The sequence below is a fragment of the Morchella sextelata genome (genome assembly GCF_020137385.1).
Source record: "Morchella sextelata strain SCLS chromosome Unknown scls_22, whole genome shotgun sequence".
Classification (NCBI taxonomy): domain Eukaryota; kingdom Fungi; phylum Ascomycota; class Pezizomycetes; order Pezizales; family Morchellaceae; genus Morchella; species Morchella sextelata.
This window is the reverse complement of record NW_025408637.1, coordinates 990,339-1,008,498: the sequence shown is the minus strand read 5'-3', so window position 1 is coordinate 1,008,498 and position 18,160 is coordinate 990,339. Positions and strand designations below refer to the sequence as shown.

At 49.0% G+C, this 18,160-nt stretch overlaps 4 protein-coding genes across 4 annotated transcripts; 3 read left to right on the top strand and 1 right to left on the bottom strand.

The window, feature by feature from the left end:
- Positions 1-232: 232 nt before the first annotated feature.
- Positions 233-3,748, top strand: H6S33_007162 (uncharacterized protein; the record flags this gene model as incomplete). Its single annotated transcript, XM_044838514.1, has 1 exon — positions 233-3,748. One exon carries the CDS (start codon positions 233-235, stop codon positions 3,746-3,748), a length of 3,516 nt encoding a protein of 1,171 aa, XP_044689326.1.
- A 4,306-nt stretch (positions 3,749-8,054) lies between these two features.
- H6S33_007161 (uncharacterized protein) lies at positions 8,055-11,215 on the top strand (the record flags this gene model as incomplete). Its single annotated transcript, XM_044838513.1, has 14 exons — positions 8,055-8,073; positions 8,213-8,259; positions 8,420-8,427; positions 8,511-8,536; positions 8,983-9,083; positions 9,159-9,225; positions 9,445-9,458; positions 9,550-9,811; positions 9,862-9,939; positions 10,049-10,174; positions 10,234-10,305; positions 10,364-10,473; positions 10,822-10,987; positions 11,112-11,215. The coding sequence occupies 14 exons, from the start codon at positions 8,055-8,057 to the stop codon at positions 11,213-11,215; spliced, it is 1,200 nt and encodes a 399-aa protein (XP_044689325.1).
- Positions 11,216-11,266: 51 nt separating this feature from the next.
- H6S33_007160 (uncharacterized protein) lies at positions 11,267-11,974 on the top strand (the record flags this gene model as incomplete). Its single annotated transcript, XM_044838512.1, has 1 exon — positions 11,267-11,974. One exon carries the CDS (start codon positions 11,267-11,269, stop codon positions 11,972-11,974), a length of 708 nt encoding a protein of 235 aa, XP_044689324.1.
- A 1,432-nt stretch (positions 11,975-13,406) lies between these two features.
- Positions 13,407-14,328, bottom strand: H6S33_007159 (uncharacterized protein; the record flags this gene model as incomplete). The annotated part of the gene is made up of 1 exon (XM_044838511.1): positions 13,407-14,328. A coding segment is annotated over one exon (922 nt), but the record flags the coding sequence as incomplete, so codon positions are not given.
- Between the last annotated feature and the right edge of the window lie 3,832 nt (positions 14,329-18,160).

The window sequence follows — 18,160 nt, the reverse complement described above, 5'->3', positions numbered from 1 at the left end:
TTATGCTCTATCGGTTTTGTTATTTCGCAAATTCAATTCTATTACACACACTCTGAGGATGGGGTTACACCCCAAAATGTCTGGGGCGTAAGCGTGGTACCATGATCTTCATCAACGCTCGAATCTTCTATATAAACTCCCTCGCCCCGCGCTCAGAACAAGAACTATCAACATCGACCCACTTATACCCAAGAACAATCTACCTTACCTTACACTTTTTAAACATATGAACATGTCTTCACATCACCAAGAAACCCGCCTTGAGATTGAGATCTCTTGGAACCACCCCGCAACTAGTACCCAACATGCAGAAATAGTCAACGCACTCCTAGACAGTGGAACGGAGGACTGGGTTATGTCCTGGCACTGTGTCCACCGTCTCAAGATCCCAACTCAACCTCGACCCAAGCCCCTCATCATCAGACAGGCTGACGCGACCCCTATGCCTAACTCCGGTACTCACATCACCCAATCCCTTACCCTCCGCGTCGGCAACCATCTAGACAGAGACATCGTCTGTGAGGTTGGCTCATTCGCAGGAGAAGACCTCGTTATACCACATCGATGGCTCAAGGAGCATCAACCTACCATACATTGGGGACAGAACAAGGTTACCTTCGACAACATCAATTGTCAAGTGAAGGGATGCTTCAGGACCATGTATGATATATATGAAGAAGACCCAGAGGAGCTGGTCATCAGGCTGTTGAGGTCGTCACCCGAGACACAGATGATGATCGAGCAACACCCCTTCTGGGCAAGGGCATTGGTAGGCGAGGCTCTCGCTAGTGCTATACCGATGGAGTACCAGGACTTCGTCGATGTCTTCTCTAAGGAGGGAGCCGATCGACTACCTGATCACTCTGAATGGGACCATACCATTCCCCTTATAGAAGGAAAGCAGCCTCCATGGGGACCGATCTATGCGCTCTCCCCAGTGGAACAAAAGGCACTTCGGGAATACTTGGACGAAATGCTAGCCTCTGGCAAAATAGTCCCCTCCACCAGCCCGGCAGCAGCACCGATCCTGTTCGTGAAGAAAGCCAATGGAAAACTGAGGCTATGCGTAGACTTTCGTGGCTTAAATGCTATCACGGTCAAGAATCGCTACCCCCTTCCACTCATGACAGAGTTGGCCGATTCGACGAAAGGAGCAGAGTTCTTCACCAAGATAGACCTGAAAAATGGCTACAACTTAATTAGGATTGCTGCTGGCGAGGAATGGAAGACAGCTTTCAGAACGAAGTACGGCCACTTCGAATATAGGGTAATGCCTTTTGGCTTAACCAATGCACCGGCGTCGTTTCAGGTCATGGTCAATACCATATTCAAGGATCTTCTAGATCAAGGCGTAGTAGTCTACTTGGATGATATTCTAATATATTCAAAGACTAAGGAAGAGCATACGACTCTTGTGAGAAAGATATTGGAGCGACTACAGCAAAACCATCTATACGGGAACCTCGAGAAAACGGAATGGTACAAACAGGAGGTAGAATTCCTGGGATTTGTACTATCAGGGAAAGGGAACCAGGTCTCGCCTAAGAAGGTGAAGGCAATTACGGAATGGTTACCACCCACCAAGGTCAAGGAACTTCAATGTTTCCTCGGATTCGCCAACTTCCTACGACGGTTCATCCACAGGTACTCCGAGGTTTGCCGACCAATGACCGATCTCCTGAAGAAAGGTTCCGTATGGCGATGGAGCAGTGAACAGCAAAGTGCTTTCGACGAACTCAAGGAGAAATTTACGTCTGCCCCAATACTACGACACTATGATGAACACCGCGAAGTGATCATAGAAACTGACGCGAGTGACTGGGCTGAGGCCGTGGTACTCTCTCAGGTGTTCGAGGACGGTATTCTACACCCGGTAGCTTACCACTCTCGCAAGTTCAACGAAGCAGAGGTAAACTACGAGATCTATGACAAGGAGATGCTCGCTATAGTTTCTGCTCTCTTAACTTGGAGACATTGGCTGGAAGGAACGGACATTCCTATCCAGATACATTCGGATCATCAGAACCTACAGTACTTCACAACGACCAAGAAGTTGTCGAGAAGACAAGCCAGGTGGGCTGAAAAGATAGCACCTTTTCGCTTCAGGATTCATTACCGACCAGGCGAAAAGAATGGCAAGCCAAATGCACTCACAAGGCGCCCAGAGTTCGCTATGGAAGGGGGAGTAATGCGTGAACAACCCGTAAAACAGTTGCTCAGCGCAGAACAATTGGTCAGGAAATCACGGACCAGTGTAGAAACTGGCCCTGAAATCATTGGCAACCCCGAAGAAGGATGGACTCCGTTGGATCAGTGGTACGACATACCAGGTACTGAGCTGCCTCAGCCACTACAAGACTGGTATGAACAGGACAGACAATGGGTTCGGAGAGTGTTCCGGGATGAACCTCTCCCTGACGCAAACCTTGAAGTCTTCGGGACAGAGGAAGCTGATGCCGTAATAACGGAGCTTGCCACTGAATGGACCCCGGGATCGAATGAGGCCACCCACGATGGTCGTTGGGTAGTGCCAGGATACGCGGTCAGACAAGTCATTGAGGATCATCATGACAGACCCGTAGCGGGGCATCTAGGAAGGGATAAAACCCTTGAGCTGATCGATAGGAACTACTGGTGGCCAGGAATGTCCACAGATGTAGCCAACTTCGTCAAGACTTGCGATGTGTGCCAGAGAGCCCAGCAACGTCGGAGACACTTGTCACTCCCTCAACCCCTACAGTTAGCCACTACACCTTGGACTGATATCTCAATGGATTTCGTAGTAGAAATGCCAAAGGCGAAATCAGGATTCCGTAACGTATTGGTAGTCGTGGACCGTTTTACGAAAATGGCTCATTTCATTCCAATGACGGGAATCAACGCGGAACAGACCGCTAACGCCTTTGTCAAGGATATTTGGCGCTTTCACGGACTTCCTAGGAGCATTGTCTCTGACAGGGGAACACAGTTCGTATCGGCATTCTGGGCTGCGGTCACAGAACGACTATGGATTCGTAGAAGACTCTCGACCTCGTTCCACCCACAGACGGATGGACAAACAGAAAAGACCAACCAGCACCTCGAATCCTACATCCGGGCCTATACCGCCGGAACAGGAAAGAAATGGAAGGACCTACTACCGATTTGCGAGTATGCATATAATAATGCGAAGCACTCGTCGAAAGGGCAATCGCCGTTCTACTGTAACTATGGTTTCCACCCACGAACAGATTGGCCAACGGATGCGAAAATCGGACAGCTGGATGCCAAGGGAAGCACCTACCTGGAAGACCTTCTCCTAGCCCATGAGTCAGCAAGAGACACGCTGCAGAAGACCTTTGACAGAATGGCGTCAAGACCAGGGCCAGCAGTTCAGCGGTTCACAATCGGTCAAAAGGTTTTGCTGGATACTCGGAACCTCGGCGGTTACAATAAATGGTCAGATAAGTTTACAGGCCCTTTCGAGGTTGCCGCGGCTGTAGGAAACCGGGCTTATAGGTTGAATCTTCCGGTAGAATGGAAGGTTCATGACGTATTCCACGAGATGTTGTTGCGACCTTATCGAGAAGATCCCAACCCTGGCAGACAACAGAACACACGAAAACGACTCGCAACACCCGATCCTCAAGAAGCGCTCTTAGATGAGAACTTCAAACCAACCACGAATACTCGGCCCTACACACGGAGTCAAGGGCCAGCCATCGACTCGAGTCGGCCTCCGAAACGACAACGGACTAGGGAAGACTAGCTCGATACCTTTCCTACTCTATGACTTTTCCCACAGGGTTTTTATCATAGAGAGGTTTTAACGGTCGAGGGCGACGTCTAGGAAGGGGGAGTAGTGTTACAGGAAACACAAACACTGCTCCTAAGTCAAGGAATAAGGATAATACGAGTGATGGGGTGTGATGCGAGTACGGTCGGGTAACGAGGGAACAAGCATAGAAAGGTACCGAGGGGTGTGGGGGCACCGGGTGCAACCACACTAGTATTAGGCTGTTGTGAGGGTACGCTTACTATTGGATGTCTCACCCGGAACGGAATAGAAGCGGGGCTTATAGCTGCAGGCCATTCTACTTAAGGAAGTAGCTCTAGGACAATAGCCTGATACAGCTCGGTTACTGGCAATTGCAGGGGTTTATGGTTACGTGTCGGAATTAGAATGAAGGAACGGAACTATGCGGGGGCGCTTTTCTATTGAGGTTATCTTCGGGTTGATTGTCTTATTCTATTATCGTTATCTCATTAGTATTAGAAAGCGGGCCTTGGCATAGGTTCCAATATGTATAAATAGGGAAGGGTTCCGCCTCGTCTTAGTGGCATCATCAGTCACTCAGCGAGCGGAATCCGGTTTACAATATTACAAGTTTAAAAGCTACAGAACTATCGCTTAGCATTGGCATTTCCCCAAACATATCGTTTATCCAAACACCTTGGTGTTTGGGTAAACTACACGGGAAACTCAGCCATGTTTATTTAAACCACAGCTTGTTGTTTATATACACTAGTGTCGCGATGCTTGGAAATACCCTGTCTATTTAAACCACAGTTTGTTGTTTACATACACCACTGTAGCGATGCTGGAATAAACCACGTTTATTTAAACCACAGTTTGTTGTTTATATACACCACTGTCGCGATTCTTGGAAATACCCTGTCTATTTAAACCACAGTTTGTTCTTTACATACACCACTGTAGCGATGCTGGAATAAACCGTATTTATTTAAACCACAATTTGTTGTTTAATCAAACTAGACTAAACATATCTAAACTAACACTGTGTACTTAAACAACGCTATGTAGTCTAGCTAAACCACATCAAAAGTCTTGTGTTAAGAACAGTCGATTTGATGGTTTAAACAAACAAGATGTGGTTTGATTGAACCACAATCTGTTGTTTAGACAGACCGCTAAACCACAATTTGGTTTATTTTAAACCTCCTGGTTTACTCTAAACTATACCCAAGTTTGTTTAAACACCCACGTTGTTTAAACTAAACTACCTTGGTGCGGGTGGTTGTACTACAGGGTGTCATGTTGTTTGTTGTTAACAATTCTATTGTTAAACGTTTCATTGTAAAAGCTAGACGTTGTTCTATGCTATGTGTACTCTTACAGTAGAGGTAGTTTGGCCGCTAGGTTTATAACTAAAAAGAGAGAGCTTTCGCTCTCGCTCCTTTGTTTCTCTTCATCAGTTATAAAGTACATTCTTCGCTCTTCGGTTTCACTCTTTCGAAGCATCTCTGAAAAGAGAATTGGCCTCTTCCGGGGGTTATCTGGATTATGTTGGCTTACCACGAAGGTCGGAGGGGTGTTGGTTTGGAGCATATCTGGGTCGTTCTCATCTTCTCTATAAAAATCTACTCGCACCTGCGCCTTTTATGCTGGAGCACCGGGGGTCAAATCTCGGCGTCTTTGCGGCCACAGGCGACAAAAAAAAACAAGAAAAACACGGGGAGCACTAAGATCCCTACTACCACATAATGATAGTCCACGGGATACCTACTCTACTTGTAGGTACGTATTAGAAGGGAGGGACCTCCTGAGATAGCAAATCCCAAATCTAGCCACGTTGACCTGACTTGCTGTTTGGGGAAATGCCAATGCTAAGCGATAGTTCTGTAGCTTTTAAACTTGTAATATTGTAAACCGGATTCCGCTCGCTGAGTGACTGATGATGCCACTAAGACGAGGCGGAACCCTACCCTATTTATACATGTTGGAACCTATGCCAAGGCCCGCTTTCTAATACTAATGAGATAACGATAATAGAATAAGACAATCAACCCGAAGATAATCCCAATAGAAAAGCGCCCCCGCATAGTTCCGTTCCTCCATTCTAATTCCGACACGTAACCATGAACCCCTGCAATTGCCAGTAACCGAGCTGTATCAGGCTATTGTCCTAGAGCTACTTCCTTAAGTAGAATGGCCTGCAGCCATAAGCCCCGCTTCTATTCCGTTCCGGGTGAGACACCCAATAGTAAGCGTGCCCTCACAACAGCCTAATACTAGTGTGGTTACACCCGGTGCCCCCACACCCCTCGGTACCTTTCTATGCTTGTTCCCTCGTTACCCGACCGTACTCGCATCATAACCCATCACTCGTATTATCCTTATTCCTTGACTTAGGAGCAGTGTTCGTGTTTCCTGTAACACTTGCTGACTCCAAGGCGGAGTTGCAACTCTGGCACCCCATCCCTACATCCTCGTGTCCTCTCCCACAGCTTTATCTACATACTCGCTCCCTCTCCCCTCTCCACTTCCTCTTTTTCCTTCCCTATCCCCCCGTTTACTGCTAACGACCACCCCTTACTACACTCGCCTCTCGATATAAGGATACGGTCGGGACCGAAACTCGACACCCCTTACTACAGTTGCCTTTCGATACAAGGATATGGTCGGGACTGAAACTCTGTGTTGACTCTATTCTTATAAGGCTACTATCTCTCTACGAACTAAGGAGTGACGGGTAAAAACGTATTTCGGGACACCTGATTGCTATTATCATTGAAAATGAGAGTACCTTTAATGGTAGTGGGTGGTAATTGAAGGGCCGACTGGACAGTAGTGATGTGAGAGGTAAGTCTTATGAAGTTTCTTCTAAGTAACTAGGTTGTAGAGCTTCGTATAAACTAATCTATAATAGATGCAGACCCTTCCACCAGTCACCTTCTCACCCCTTCTTTCCGGTACTGTCAGGCACAGGCCCTTCCTTCCAACACCAGCCCTTTCAACAATGTGAGCCTTTATTTCATCAAGGATCACTAGATCAAGTATCACTATAACGAGAGTCGACTGTGCAGGCGTTGTCGTGCAGTTTTGGCGAAACTGTGTTCGGACACGGTTCAGCGGCTTCGTGGCTGGACCGGGTCAGGCATCATCACCCACCCGGCCGGCCTTTGCAATACGATGGCGTGGTTCAATCACGAACACCTCGAAGCTGCCGCACCGAGTTTGCCGTCTTTCACACGTCTTGCGACAGAACAGACACAAGCAAGATTGCTGTTGACCGTGAAAAGCTAATCATGGGGTGCCGTGCAATGCTGTGTTGCCTCATGGGGGTGGTGGAGTACGACGCGGAGGCATTATCACGGCTGGTTGTTGGCGTGTTACATGGTGGTAGGTGCCTGCCTCCTTTAGGTACATCTATTCATCTTTGGCTAAATTTCATGCCTTAGACGAAATGTTTAAATCGTGTCATCATGCCTTGACCGAAACATCTTCATCATAAGCGGCTCCATATGATATTATCCAGGATGTCTGGAAAGTGAAGGTTCGTCACCATCCTTCCTGAATCGCGTTGATCTAAGCTAATGGTGATGGCAGTGGGCGATCCAGACTACCGGAGCAGCAATCAATGACTTCTTCGAGAGGAAAGAGACATGGGAGTTAGAGGAGCACGGGAGGAAGTGGGGGGAAGGGAATGCATGCTAATTAATGGGGCGGTGATCAAGACATCTCATTGAAAATAACGAATGTGGTCGACACTAAGAGTAGAGACATTGGATAAATTTGGGAATTGTGTAATCCGAGAAAGACTGGATAAAAAAACAATATGAATACCGTATCAGTCATATCACTATTGTCCGCCGGTGATTATTACATTGGAAAAACCTGCGCATGATCCCCGGCGCAACCTGACCATAGACCTTGAGAGGTGTCGTGCCAGGACTCGATCTTTCCTGCGCCTATGAGCGCTAACAAGATCACGAAATTATATTATCATTCTACATCGCCCGCATCATTCCACAACACCCGCTCATACCTTCTCACTCGCTGGCGGTCGTGATCATCATAATCCATCGCTCGCGCCCAGGGTTAGGGTTCATCGCCTCGGTCCAACAAAACCACAGACAGAAGAGCGGTAAACTCGATACGATTTAGAGGTTTGGTCGCGGATGTCAGGTTCCAGGGGAAGGATTACGGACGGAGGCTGGAGCGGAGGTAGGTAGAGACGCTGGCGGGAGCGGAGATGGAAGGCTTGGCGGAGGACCGGGAGAGAGCGATATGAGCGAGCGAGAGAAAGGGTGGTGGTGAGGGTATATGTGTAATGGGGACTATATTCCAAGGTTAGTGCTGGTGCCAGTCTCTGGTGGGCTGGTGGGTGTGTCACAACCCAAAAGACAGGCGTAATCACGAGTATTGCCAACCTTGTCCCAAACACTGGTCATCATCGCAAGTAGAAACTGAACAATGCCGTTACCCTAGACCAATTAAACCATTGCAAATGGATCCCAATCAACACATTTTACAAAGTAATATTAAAGACAATGTCTCAAAGGTCTTTTTTTCCTCATGCCATGACCTTGGAATCCCACAAATGACCCTGGCAGCTTAATTTGGGAACTTCAGGAATAGCGGGTTTCTCCCCCGCCATGGCTGACTAAATATTCCGAGATGGCGACCCCACCATAGGCGAAAAGGTGACCAACTTCACATTTGTACTAGATCATATATCTGCCGGACAAAACAGTGTCTATTGTCCTCCGCTGACGCCCATCCATAGAGAGTTAGACATCAATAACTCTTTCCGTACCTGCTTCCCCCATCTGAGCTCGAGACCTTAACTCCAAATGGCAACTTCCAGCATGTCCTAGCGCGTTGAAAACGTCAAACACGGCGGAGGTTTCAGAGCCATGGCCGAACACTCTGGAACGGCGACCTGCCGGGTGGGAATGTGCACAACGGCTAATGTTCACGCATGGACTGGGGCGCCGATAGTTGTTGCCTCGGCCTTCGGGGCCTAGATCTCCGATGGGTTTGATAACCCGGTGAGGTGCATATCGGTGTTTTAGCATTTGGCGTCCATTTCGAACTCTAGACCGACCTCTGTGATCTTGCGCTAGCCAAACAGCCCGGAACTTGACCTGCCCACGTTGTGGCGCCGCGCCGGTTATGCCGTGGCCGTGTTGTGAAACGATTGCAATTGAATTCATGATCTGTCTTGTTTTCCGAGCCAGTGTATAAAGACTATCTAGGCTGCGGCACCATCACCATCACTCCTGCACATTCGTGCCTGAGCATAACCTATGCATATGATGGCGAGCTCCAGACCGCGAAAAGCCTCAGTATCACAAAGGTCTGCTGGATGTCCCCGTATCCCACCTGCATCACTTTACGCCCTCTATTAGAGCTGAAGCTGAACTTTCGCAAGCACGCGATGAGGGAATTGGAATCTCCAACTGGTCAACGCGTTCAAGGTCGTGGATCCCGGAACATTGGTTTGAGTACCGTTCGCACCGCACATGTGGGGCTGAGAGCCAGGTTCGACGCGGGGGCAAGCGGGGGAGAAAAAAAAAAAAAAAAAAAAGAGCAGGATGGACAGGGGGAATTGATACTTGGAAATATCGCATCCTGGGCAAGGAGCAGCCCCTCCTCCCCCGGGCGATGTCGTGCTTTGACATATGTTCTGTGGATTCCATCCATCGGGTAAATCTTAGTGAATAGCTTTCGGGTAACATCTCTATATCTCCTGCTTCCCCCTCCCCCCCCCCCCAAACCCTTACTCTCCCCCTCAGTCTGAACACCTCACATCCCCGCCCTAGATACTAGCTCCCTTTCCTTCTCCCGAATACCAACCAACCATGATATCCGCCGAATTCGCCGGCACAATCATCCAGGCTGCCTTCCCCGAGCAGGTCGCCACACCCCTGGCGCAAATCATCATGCTCGACGCCGCGCATGGGGACAGCAACATTATCGATATATGCACCAAGAATCCCACAAAGAATGGCACTTACGAGCCCGACTCCTACTCCTGGGAGCGATACTTGATCGATACCGGGCCAGATCATGAGATGATCAGACGTAATCTCATTAGGGTGATCGTAGCATATAAGCAGCCCATCGGTCCCAAGGGGGACCTCCCGGAAAAGAACATCCGAATCTTTTGATGGTACAGTTTACGCATACGGACGAGGATCATAGTGGTGGAGGTTTGTAGGATCTGTGTCCATACGTATAAAAGGATTTTGTTTTCCCACCCTGGCGTGGAGAGGCGGATGGTGATGTACAGATTGCTGATGAGCGGGAATATACATACAGGGCAGAAACTCCTTGAGGCATTAGCGACAGAGGAAACCTTACAAAGACACTTTGAGAGAACGGTCTTCGCGTTCCATTATCTACCAAACCGAAACCTCCGGTGGTTTTTGTGTCTTAATGAGATAAGTTAGTACATCCATGCTTGGTAGTGTTTGGGGATTATGCTGATACATCGCGATTATAAGGAGAGGAACCTGAATCTGAGGGGGGGTACGACCCGTCCCTCTCTATCCCCTCAAGGAACCATTCCAAATACTGTATGCCCACCATATCCCCTTACGAAATCTTCCTTAACCAACACATCCCTCAATCAAGACCCCTACATGGTGACTTGCATGTCTCTTGATTTCTTTGGTGAGCACCAGAAGGCCCTTGAGGATGGACGCTACAACATCTATCTTCTCTACACCTTCGCCATCAATCAAGTCAATCCCTTAATTGATGAATTAAAGGAAAAAGATAAAAAATAAAAAGAAGGCAAAGCCTTTGTCACCTCCCCGTCCCCCGAGTGCGTGATCATAGCTGCGGACATAGCCAAGCCAAGGGAGGTACTCACCGTCGACTGCGTAGTGTCCATGTTCAGACGCAAAAAAGTAGGCAACAGTAACCAGATGATAGAGTGCAACCTGCGCACAGCCCACAAGAACATGTTCTACGTCAGGGAAACATTTGACATCAAACTAGACCATACAACTGGGAGACGTATTCTTAAGTTGAAAGACCGCCCGCCAACGCCACGCACGAAGGATCTGCTCCCGGGTGTTGCTGGATAGGACCCTGTGACAAAGCAGTGTGTGCCCGCCGGAGAGAAGAAGAGGGCTAACCAGAGGTATCATCAAATCGAGGAGGGGTTGGACAAGGTTTATCGGGAAGAAGTGAAGCTTGGTCGTGCTTGGGAGAGGCCTTTTATACATAGAATGATCCTTAGTCCTAAGCGGGGTTTGTATCTCCCTTCCCCTCTTTCTTCTTTCTCTCTTTGGGTTTCTTTACTTTTATCGCAGTCTAACTGCGGCGTAACACGGTCTGGTGCGGTGGCTAACGCCAGGCCACGGTGAGCATATAGGCGATTGGTACCAGGCCCCGAACAGCCTCGGAACAGTTGACATTATCGGCCCGACAAAAACAATCTACGAGGAATTTATCGGCGACAGTATGCGCATGGAATAAGACCAGGACGCGATGAAAAAGGGTAAAAGCAAGGATAGTGTCCTCCACAACATGGCGAGCATCGTCACGCTTTTCCGCCGCTGGCCCTCCGCAGATCCTAAGGCCCGCGAATCAAACCCGGCGCTCAGCATGCTCTTCACTGGGGATGCCCACGACAGAGAACGCCAGATTCGAGACACGGTATTCGGCTTTGCGGGGCCAATAACCCCTAGGTCGGTCGATGTGCTCAAGATCCCACACCATGGATCCCTCTGTTCCACATCTGTCGAGTTCTATAACCGTATCAAGGCGAATGTCTATCTTGTGTGTGCGAAGCAGAGCTTGCACGGATTACCCAACCTGCGTATTCTCGAAGCGATGGTTAGCCATACCACTCGGCAAGGCAGCTCGACTATACACATCTTCTCCTCCAATCCAGACAGCCTCTGGAACATGCGCTCGGAGAACTCCGCTAACGGCGCACAGTCGAACCTCAATATACTCCTGTCAGGCAAGCGTAGGCCTGGTGCGATGGGTGTCCCGTCAAAGTACAACTACAAGTGCTACATCTTTAAACATCGCGTAGAGAATTGGAGATATGACAGTCCTACAAAGGGGAGAAATGCGGGGATAATACTTCTGGGGCGGGACTCGCAGGGTCGTCTCGTAGTTACGGCCAACGAAGAGTGGTGGGATATATGGGATGAGGAAAGGATCAAGGACCCTCGCAGCACCGCGGATTATCTATCGACCTATCGCAAGGTAAAGACTGAAGCTTGATGGATTCGGTGGTGGGAATGTTTGTTAGGGATTTTTATTTGTGTGGGTTGCTGCAGTATATAACGAATTGATGGAGTGCTACGCTTGTAGAGCACAGTATATTTATATAAGAAAACGCCAGAGGGAAGAGATAAACACGAGGAAGAGAAAAGGAGAGAAATGAGATGGGCTGGGCGGACTGAGTGACAGCGTATAGCCTGTCGTTGCACAGGGAAACGTATAATTGGGAAGAATAAACTCTCACGGCGTACATTTCGAGAGATATTATATTTCATCGCTGTTGTTATTTTATTTCCTTACATTTGTGAGAGGCGGAGGATGTTGACGGGAAGTTCTGGGGTCTTGTACAATATTGTCATAGCCGCAAGGCCGCATACAATTCATGAATTAAAAAAAAAAAAAAGGAGTAATAAGCAAACGTCATAAATACACTACGCCCAGTGATGCCACGTGAAGGATTACTGTTGATTCGTCGATGGATTTATCATTAATTAAATTGACTACCCCTGATTGGTTGATTGATAATCCATGAGTGATGGATCGTTCTGGCGTGCGAGGTCCTTACTGGTGTTAACCGTTATTCAGGCATCTTTACAGTTTAATAAAACAACCTGGCCTCACATACTCAGTGCGTCCCTACCGGTAATATCCTGACCGGTGATGTGTACATCTTTCAGCCGGTTGCGATGGAAGCACAACCCCCCCCGGCAATGTAAACCATGCAGGAGTCTGTCTGGTCGGCTCATGCTCAAAGCTGAAACACGTAAAACGCGCTTCACGCTGCTCGATAACCAGACCTTCTGGGATACATGTATGCAGCCACCTCCATGCGGAAATGATGAAAAGAAACGTGCCACACTTGCTCCATGTCCCCCGCCGTTTCCGACCGAGGCGCCGAGACTATTTGTCCTGTCACTTGGATAAAGGCTCCCCCAAGTCGGAGTAGGTTTTACTTAACTGTGGACATGGTTACGGACCTTCATCTTCTTTTTCCTTGATACGCTCGTTCCCGAACAAGCGGGTTACTGTGTTCACCGCCCACCGAGCTTCACCACCGACCGAGTGTACATGCGAGGTGCGTCCTCGTTCACGGATTAACACTTCGGCCCGCTGCTCGCCGTTACCGTATCATACCCGCTGGTGGTAGTACCCACTGATACAACACGACCTCCACAACCTTTACATTAATCATGGAATATCACTCGGCCGCCCTTTTTTTTTTTTTTTTTTTTATATCAAGCTCTATTGTTTCTAGGTACAAAGAATCGCATAAAGTATAAACTATGGCGTAAAGACCTATCCCCGACCGGCTGTTTTTCCACCTATATAAAAGACTTACGAAGACAAAAGAAAATATGAGAGGGGAAAAATCCTTAATGGAGCCTCCGAGAACCTAGTCTCCTGGGGGTAGTGGTGGGGTGGCGCGGCGTTTTTATGAGATTTCCATCGCGGTCTGGGGGTTGGGGGGGGTCGGGGGAGTGGTGGGTTTCCTGCTGGGGCAGGCTGGGGCGAAGGAGCGGTGGGTCCCGTTGCAGTTGACGCACTTGGCGGGAGAGATTTCGCAGCAGTTTTCAAGAGGCGTCGATGCTCCTTTGCACGTGGCAACTGGGCAGCGGTGGTCTTGGAGTTTGTGGGGGAGGGTGCACAGGGGGCAGGCGACGGGGGACCTGCATCCCTGGGTGGCGTGGCCTAGTTTGCAGCAGTTCCTGCATTGTGTGGTGGAGGATGCTCGCCACATGACATTGCAGCGTCTGGGGCGGGAGAAGAGGCGGATGGTGGTTCCAATGGTTGCTGCCTCTTCCGCCGTCACGGAGACGATGACAGAGGTGGTGGCCTTGGAGGAGCGGGAGGTTTCGTTCGTGTTTAGGAAACGGACGGCAGCGGGGGTGATGCCAACGGCTAGTTTAAGCGCGGAGGGCAGGATCTCCTCTAGGCATTCCTGGTTAGGGAGCTCGTAGAGGGGGACGCCATGGATGGCGAGATCGACGTTGGTGGGAGCGGTGCGGAAGGTGGTGAAGGGGTTTTCTGGGGAGGCTACCTCCACGTTCAGGATCGTGGTGAGGGCCTCGAAGAAGGGTACGTAGACCGTTGATGGGACGGTGGGAGGAGCGGTAACAGAGACTGTGCCTCTGTTGTTGATGGTGACGGTGAGGGAGGTGACAGGGGCGACTTGGTGGCTTCGGGCCAGAGCTTGACCGAAGAGGCGGGGAAGGGTTGCCGACAGCCTTTCGGCATTGGCGATGGGGCAGGGGGTAGTCCTGGTGGCGAAGAAGCGGCGGTGGGCAGACGGTAGGGGCTTCGCCTTCGGGGCGGATCCTGGGGCCGGGGCTGCGGCTGCCTTGGCTGCCTTCTTGCTGGGGGGGTTGGTCACTCGGCCGCCCTGATAGCCCTAGTGTTATAAATAAATAATAAATAAATGATAAAATATAATAATAAATAATAATAAATGCGGAAGACTTTGACTTTCTCAATTGACTTGCATAACTGTAATACAGAGGGCAGATCAAGCCCTTATTTATACAAAAATATTGAGTCTATAATAGTGTATGTATGACACTACTATGAGTAGTAGGAAATTGCTCCTATGCTCGCACAGTAATTTCAACACCTAGTCTATGCTCGACCCCTTATTAGCATCCGCGGAACCCTCTAGTAGCCACGGCGCGCTATTACTGCTGCAATCTCTCTACTGGCCAGGAGCGCGATGTCCTCCTTCCCTCCACGGGTTCTTTGCTTATTATTTCAGTCAGCTGTATCTAATAACTTGGAAAATGATTAGCTTGTTTTTTCCGTTTCAGTAGCATTTCGCAACCATGACTGTTTCGGCCATTACTATCTCCCTCTGTGGGACTAGGACGGACCTGTCGGGGATGATGGTGGACCTTGTGCGGGGCTCGCAGTGGTGGGCGCGGGCTTGTTCAGCTCCGGCGAGCTAGATGTCAATTTGGCCAAGTGCGCCCCCTATCCACAAGGATGATGAATGGGGCAGTCCGCGTGCCAAGTCGGCATCTTGATGTATACTTGACCCAATGATCAATGATAAGGGAATTCTGTCAGTGGGTTGGGGCTGTTAGGTTCCTCTTTCTGGCGAACATTACCTTATTTTTTCCCTCTTTTACCTGTGATCATGGCTTATCACTCAACCTATGGGTTACCTACAGTACCTACATAGTCACTTGTGGACAGTGACGTCGTCGGAAACCAGAAAGAGAAACGCGAGAGGTTGAGTGAGACATTACTCCGTTTCCCTGCTCTGCGAGATCCCTACTGGCCGAGACTTGGGGTCCTCTACGACAGAAACACTGGCCGCCGAGTCTGCAGCCAAGGAATATTTTGTATGTGGGTCTCGCCTAGCAGGGAAATCGGAGATAAACGAGGGCCATGCACGGATCTGGCAGCGGCTGCAGGAGCGCTGATCAGTGATCCGAGCAACGTGATGGCAGGGGTTGCCATGCAGGGGTGGTGCGGCTGGAAATCATGGTGATCCCGTTGCGCCTCAGCAGGGGTGTGGGCCAATTATATCAGGCAGGCTTTGGACGGCAGTATGTTTGTATGGTGGGCGCGTGAAGGTAGTACATGGTTCGGGGGGCGAGGTCACCGGAGGCATTTAGACGGAATTGGCCGTACTGCACGGAGAAGTAGCCCTCTTGATAGTCAAGTGTCCGATGAATGGCATGGGTCATGTCAGGCGTTTGGTCCGGAGCACATAAATGGCGTATGTACTCTCCCAGCGACGAACGCACGCCATCCGGGAACGCTTGTCACTGGGGCACCCCAATCAGGAATGGTCATGAATAGGAGAGCCAGGTCATGACTGGAGGCCGGTCCTGGATGGGGTGCCCAAAGATATCGCTCCTGGTTGGGAGTGTGATATTGTCCGTGGATGGTTGCTCCAGCCATGAACAGATATCAGGTTCATACAAAATCACTCGGGTTTGTTCTGACCGATACAGACAGTTGATTGGATAGGGTGATCCTGGCGCACACCAGGGTGTGTTAGTAGTGGAGCAGAGCTCGAGCTCAGCCAGCATGTGACGTAAGCTACAATAAAATTAAGATTTGACGCTACTGCTTACCATGTACCTCCAGGAAATAAAGTCAGCTATCTCTACCTAGTGTACTAATATAAACATCTGTCATATGTCAGAGTGTTTGGGGTTCAACATCTCGACCTGTAATGGGTTTTAGGCACTACGATATATAATTGAGGCCTCAAAGGTGCATCATATCGTCCACACGAAATGGATAGACGCCTTGCCAAGAGAGGAAGAGGCTTGTCCGATTACTGTACCATCAATTTATTCCTCTGGAGGTAAGGCATAAGACTCCAGCTGTTTATCCATTAGCGTAACCCCAAATTGCAAATGAGTTGGGTGGCAAAAGGGGTAAACAGCTGGCGAAAGTCGATGCAGTCTTTTTGTACGAACCGAGTGATACCTCATGATACACTGCCCCCAGTTGCTCGCTCTTTTTTTTTTTTTTGTTTAATTCATTAATTGTATGCAGACCATAGTCTATGACAATATCACACTACCCCGGAACTTCCCAAATCACTTCCACTGCCACTCACAATACAAACCAAAATAAAACAAAATAAAAGAAAACAAAACAAAAGAAAACAAAACAAAACCCAACTAAACAAAGCAAACCCAACTCTCAAACTAATAACTTATAATATAAGAAAAGTAACTTCTGAGCAATTTATAATTCTACGGGCTATCCCGCAAGCCACCCCAGACCCTTTCCATTTCTCTGGCTTCTTCTTCTCTGTCTTCGTTTCTCCCTCCTCTGTTATGTCGCCATTTCGTAAATTGCTTCCAGATTTGCAATGCTATTTTAATCCCTTGCGTAGTCCAAAGTAGCTTTATAACTGTCCGGTTTTCTTGATTGCTCATCCTAGCTCTCTCCGTTGCTTCGCACTTGGTTAGAACATACGTAACGCTCTATTCTCCTTTGCCGCATTCGCATTCGGGGCTGGCTTTCTTTTTAATCCGGTATAGGTATTTATTAACATCCACGTATCATGTCCGCAATCTGCTGATAATAACTCGATTTATTCAAATTTCTGTGAGCTCAGATCTGCTGGAGCGTCGTTTTGATGGCTTCAAGTGTGCATTATCTTTGTTGGCCCGAGTCTCCCACTCTTCTTCCCATTCCATAATAGTTCTCTCCAGGAATTCTCGCTCCAGATAGGCAAAGGATATAAAGTGGTCTCTTTCAATAGCTCCCCGCTCGACCGCCACTTTTACTTCTTTGTCCGCTTCCTGATTTCCTGTTATCCCATCATGCACTTTAACCCATTCTAATCGTACTCGTATTTTCTGCGTCTTCGCGGCGCCAGTTTCTCGCTCAGTGGAGCTCTATAGCCAAAAAAGATAGCTCTCCTCGCCCCAGTACAGCTATCCTTGCCCCAGGAGCTATTGTCTCGCCCCAGGATAGTTGTACTCATCCAGGGAGCTATACCAGTAACTATGCTCGCCCCAGCAGCTCTAACATCACCTGTACTCGGCCCAGGAGCTCTCCCAGTACCTATACTTGTCCCATGACCTCTATGCTAAGCCGGCATAACACCCCTCGCCCCAGTACAGCTGCACCCACCCCAGGAGCCCTCCCAGTACCTGCACTCATCCCAGAAGCGCTGGAGCCACTGCAGGAGCTCTTTGCTCGTCCCAGTACAGCTTAGGTTGCCCCAGTACAGCTGAGCTCGTCCCAGTATGTTCTAGCTTGCTGGGCTGGGCTGCCGCTTTCATGGGCTGGTCTAGGCCGGGCTGAGGTATTTTCTGGCCCGGGCGAGCCCATTGGAAGGCCTCAGCATGGTGATTGTCTCAGTATATGATCATGTGTAATTATGACAGGACTCATCTTCTGAAATTGCTATGTTAATATCCGACAAAGTGGAGTCAATTTGAGCATTCCTGTTTGGGGAAATGCCAATGCTAAGCGGTAGTTCTGTAGCTTTTAAACTTGTAATATTGTAAACCGGATTCCGCTCGCTGAGTGACTGATGATGCCACTAAGACGAGGCGGAACCCTTCCCTATTTATACATATTGGAACCTATGCCAAGGCCCGCTTTCTAATACTAATGAGATAACGATAATAGAATAAGACAATCAACCCGAAGATAACCCCAATAGAAAAGCGCCCCCGCATAGTTCCGTTCCTCCATTCTAATTCTGACACGTAA